At 34.2% G+C, this 5,706-nt stretch overlaps 1 protein-coding gene across 1 annotated transcript in view; it reads left to right on the forward strand.

Annotated features, from left to right (window-relative positions):
• Positions 1-5,706, forward strand: part of CARF (calcium responsive transcription factor) — an 88,160-nt gene that overhangs the window by 57,365 nt on the left and 25,089 nt on the right. Inside the window, 3 exon segments of the mRNA XM_006889151.1 lie at positions 1,139-1,242; positions 1,957-2,119; positions 3,098-3,161. Of these exon segments, the coding sequence (XP_006889213.1) occupies positions 1,139-1,242; positions 1,957-2,119; positions 3,098-3,161 (331 nt within the window).

Below are 5,706 nucleotides of genomic sequence, written 5' to 3' on the forward strand. Positions count from 1 at the left end.
TCCAGTTTCTCCACAACCTCACCAGCATTTGTTGCTTGCTGTTCTGTTAAGTTTTGCTATTCTTACTGGGGGGGTATGATATCTCATAGTTGTTTTGATGATAAATAATTTAAAAACAAAAGAAAACATGGAACTAAGCTCATGTTGTGGAGTCAATCCTGACTCATGTCAGCCCATAATTGGATTTCCAAGGATGTAAATCTTCATGGGAGGAAATTGTCATTGCCCATCTTTCTCATTCAGAGCACTTTATAGATTTCTTTTGCTTAGTAGTACAACCTGTAATACCCTAGGCCATCAGGGCTCCTTAGAGAAGGAATATGGTTTATTAACTTATTAAAATAATCCTATTTTTTAGCAAATGCAAACCATAATGCAATATAGCTTATTATGATCTTATTACTCATTTGATACGCTCTGTTTTTCACACATAAGACTACATCTAAATGACATGTGAATTGACTTATATACAAATACCTTCATAGTATAAAATACTTTGTAGAACCAATGATTTTTTTAAACCTAGGTCAAGAGTAGGTTTATATTTATTTCAAGCTATTTGAAATTCAACCAAATCATGTTATGGCAGAAGATTTTGGACAGTACTGTGGCCTGAATATATTGATACTCAGCCTACATTATAATGATTACTTTGGTTGCCAGGTATAGTGCTATGTGCATTACATGCACAATTCTATTCACTCTTAATGACACCTTTATTCCTGCTTTACAGATAAGAAAATGGAGGCTCAGCAGGGTTAAATAACTGGCTTAAGGCACAGAGAGAGGCACATCCAAAATCTAGTTCTAACTCTACATCCTGTGTTCTTCTTCATGATTTTGGTATTTAACTGACCCTTGTTCTTATTATGGTTTGAATAACAAAATAAGAACTTCTAGATTTACTCAAGGTTCAATTCCCCTTCCTACCTCCCTAGACATTGTCCAACTCTCAGACCCATAGCAAGTGATTGCAAAGACCATAGCCTATATGAGGTGCACCTTAGTCTCCAGAATATAACAACTTATAATATGTGTGAATTACAAAATACAGATGAATCTAGAGGACATTGTGCTGAGTGAAATAATTCAGTCACAAAAGGATAAATATTGTATAAAATCACTATTATAAAAATAGGATAGTTATGGGGAGGAGGGCGTAAGGAGAACAGAAGCAGAATGGATAGATGGTGAACACTGTAATGGAATAGGGGACGAGAAGATGAATGGACAATCAGACAGGTGTGCTTTGCAATTAAAAATCTGGAACAAGACATTCATAACTGATCAAATAGGGGCTTGGGTGAGAGAAGAAGAGAAGGAAGGGAAGAATATAAGGGACAGTTTACCTACCGATAGAAATAATTGTGGAGGCTTGACAGGCCTTACAGGATGGGAAGGAGAGGGAGCAGAGATTAAGGAGTAGATAAGGTGAAGGGGAAAAGGGAAGAGTACAGTGAGGTTTCATTAGGACTTTTTAAATAATGGCATTATGAAGTTGTAATTATTATTACAAAACGCAGTGTATATGAGTGACTGAATAAAACCAAGAAAGTACACGATTAAATGGAAAACCAATTTACTCTGTAAACTTTCACACGAATCACAATGAGAAGTTAAAAAAAGGAAGTATAAAAAGTACATGACTTCTCTGTTTAACAGCGTTTTCAAACATTGTATATTTATTGGGACATTATTTGGACAGGACCAAAATTTGGCATTTACTCTTCTCACAAAAATATACAGATATTTAATGAATGAATGGAAATACTACATTTTTATTTTGCATGACTGCTATGATGTAATATATGAAAAATTAAAACTAGAGGAGTAGAAATTCCTTACAGAATTATAAAACATATTTTATAGACATTTATGCTAAAAGAGAGCCTTCCTCTCTTTTGGTTTAAAGTATATTGCTATATGGTTTATGTTTATATTTTATATTTTCCACAGAAAATTTGTGGAAAGGGAACTGTTCAGACCTGATGAGGTACCTGAAAGACATAACTTATCTTTTTTTCCAACTGTAAATGATTTAAAAAATCATATCCATGAGGTACAGAAATCCTTGAAAAATGGAGATATGGTATATAACTCAGAGATTATTCCAGCAACGGTATGATTACAACTGTATTTCTTTGTTTTGTTACAAAGTCTTTCTTCATTTCTATTAATGTTTGGCCTAGTAGGCATGATTACTATGAGGCCATCTGTAAAAACAGTGATATAAGAAAAAAAATGTTGGTGTCTTTTTCTTAAAACATAAGGGATAGTGGTTCTCTGATGATGAATTTACTTAGGTTTTTTATTATTCTGACAAGAAGGAAAAAACTATTGAATTTCTAACTCTGCAAATAATCATCATCATCATCATCATCATCATCATTCTTTAGAAACATTTTATCTCTGTAAAAATGTTGCTTATTCATTTAACAGACATTTATTGAATATGTACTATGTATATTCTTCCTTACCTCTAGCTCCTTTCTGTAAATCATGGACAAGTTAAAGTAGAACACTTCAGACTTGACCACATAAAGTGATGCTTCCATAAACCACCCATGATTATCAATTTTACCTCTCACTTTGATGCTGTACTTTTCCCTTGAATGTTAGTCATTTTAAATTTTACCTACTCAGGATAGCTTTTCTTACCTAGAATCTTCAGATTATAATACTTGCACTGGTTATGGCATTAAAATCACAGTAACAATATATTTCATTCTCCAAACTTTTACTATCCAAACTTAATCACTGAATAGATTCAACTTTCATTTTTAAAGCTAGAGCTACTTACTATTCTTTTTCCAAAGCTCATGAGTATTCATTCTCCAAATTCAGAACTGTTTAAAACATTTTTGATCAGCAGTGTACCTTGCCGTGTGAACTTGATTTCCAAATTCTTCCTTTCGAAGCTTGGAAACCAGGTATATATTTGTAGTATACTTGCACTTTGTGAAAATGTGAAAAAGTAAAGTCAGTAATTGCAGAATAAAGGAGTTATTACTATATAAAGTATGTTAGTTGTATTTATGTTTTAAATTTTTTTCCAATATAAATGCATTATTTACTGAAATAATTGCTCCTTTGTCAGCTCCAGTGGACTACTGATAATGGAAATATTCTCAGAGAGACTGTGACAGTTACATTTGCAGAAGGTAAGTTATCTTAAACTTATTTAAAAAATAAAATTTAAAAGTGATAAAACTAGAGAACCTAAGATATATCCACAAGCCACTCTGCAGGAAATAAATGGGAAATCTCCTTTCATTGGTTCCCACTCAGTGATACACAACAACAACACTCAAATATTATACAGGTTGAAAAACTATGGTCCATAAATAGGAGAGTAACTATTTTAGATTTTATTATAAAGTATTCTAGGAGGCCTAGTGTCAAGAAGCTGCACTGCAATCCCAAAGCACACGAGTCAAGGCCACCAGCTGCTCCTCCTTGTGCAATTAAATGCCTCTGAAAACCCACCAGAGGGTCAGCTTTGGGTCGGTTACAACTTGACGATACACAACAACAACTACAACAACAAGTTTTATACCTCTATGGAATTAAAAATTCAAGACTGATTACTGGCAAATTGAACTACAAAGCCAGACTAATTCCATTAATAATAATTTTAAGATATTAATCCATGTTTTACTGTTTTCTTTTTCTGTTCTTATTTCTGTTCATTATTCCAAACTTACTTCAGCCCTTTTCCTTGTCTTCTGAAAATGTCATTTCTCCTTTACTGCTTGGGAAGTGTCTTTCATTCAAAATAGCAGTCTTTTGGCTTTAAATGCTCTCTTTATTTTACTTCCAGTATAAATTTAAACATTCACTTTTAGAAAAAGTATGTGTATTTACAATTAACATGGTAACCTTTGCTTGCATGCATTTATTTTTAATTTTTATTTGAGCTCATCAATGGTACATATTGTATTTTTTATTCAGATATAGTTAGTTCATATCTTAGTTCCTACTAGAAAGTTAATAGCTAAATACATCTTTTAGAATATATAAAAGTATAAAAAAATTTTAATGAAGACTGTATGTACAGTACTAATTCTTTACTCTTCAGCACATTTACCAGAACTCCCTAGCTTGTTACTATATTAATTTACTCAGATACCTCATGAAACCAAACTGAGTAATCAAATTGCATGATTTGTTGTATGTAATCCTAAACAGGAGCTCAAATACATTTGTATATAAATACCCAAAACAGCAACTCAAATAAACAACTGTCAAGAGAACAGACAGGGCTGTTTCACATACTTTGGGCATGTTGCCAGGAGGGACCCAGCCTTGGAGAAGGAAATCATTCGTGGAAGGGTAGAGGGTCAGCACAGGAGAGCAAAACCCTGGTTGGCACAGTGACTGTGGCAGGAAAACCCTGATTGGCACAGTGACTGGCAGTGGGGTCAGGTGTGTTAAAGGTGGTGAGGTTAGCTCAGGATAGGGCAAAGTTCCCCCAGCTATTTTTCATAGGTCATTATGAATCATCAGTGACTTGATGGCACCTAACAACTACAACAAAAAACAGCAACTTTGGAATTTTGTATTTGGGTTTTGTTTACCTCCCCTTATTATAAATATATTAATCACAAAACTTTTGTCAGTTCAGCTTTTTGCAGATGTACAACTTATTGGCAACAATTACATTAATTGACTGTACAGCCGTACACTTGATTAGTTTTACTTACTGTAACCTAAAATTTTTTTATTGATTTAAAGAGTTGAGTATGTTTGGGTTACTGTGTAAGATTATATGGGAATGATTCTGTCTTCCAGAGACATTTTTAAAAATTGAGATGTTTTTTAAAAGCTCATTTTATTTTTATTCATTATTCTGAAAGAATTAGTGCCACTATTATTGAGGGATGACTGAGTTGGGTATATTTCTAGGTTAAAAAGGATGAATTAAGGTACATTTTTGTAATTGAGAACCTCAATAGATTTTACTCATTTAGAGAAACTTAGGGGTAGTTCCACCTTACAGCATAGTGAAGGGTATAGATATATAGAACCTTTCAAACAAAAAGGTTCATAGGTCTTCTCTTAAAACTAATGAATAAAAATAAATGGGGTTGAACCAATATATAATAAACAAGCAATTTCTTGGGCAAAGTACAACTAGGGTGCTCCTTGGAGGCAAGGATGGTGAAACTTCACCTCACATATTTTAAGCATGTTGTATAGCAGCGACTCTTCTTTGGGAAAGAGCATCATGCTTTGAAAGGTGGAAGATCAGAGTAAGAGACGAAGACTCAAGATGGAATAACACAGTGGCTGTTAACAATGGCTCGAGTTTATCAGAAATTTTATGGCTGGTACAGGGTAAGGAAGAGTTCAGGTCTGTTGTTTATAGGGTCACAGTACGTCATAGTCACCTCAACAGCACCTAACAACAGAAGCATATATTTCAGGGAGCTCTGGCGGACTGGGAGTTAGGAGTGTGGAATCAACACAAAGGCAGAAGGTTTGAATCTACCAATCACTCAGCAGGAGAAAGAAGGGCAGTCTCCACCTATGAAATTTAAAACCTCTGTAAACCCGCTGCAGGGACAGTTATGAGATAATTCTGATTCAGTGGTGCATATAAAAAACAATAGCATACATATATGTTGTTGTTATGTGCCGTCGAGTCGCCTGCAACTCATAGCGACCCTATGTACAACAGCCCTAAACTCTGCTCTGTCCTGTGCC

This window comes from Elephantulus edwardii, unplaced genomic scaffold (assembly GCF_000299155.1).
Source record: "Elephantulus edwardii isolate Elephantulus edwardi_28Jun2011 unplaced genomic scaffold, EleEdw1.0 scaffold00075, whole genome shotgun sequence".
NCBI classification, from domain to species: domain Eukaryota; kingdom Metazoa; phylum Chordata; class Mammalia; order Macroscelidea; family Macroscelididae; genus Elephantulus; species Elephantulus edwardii.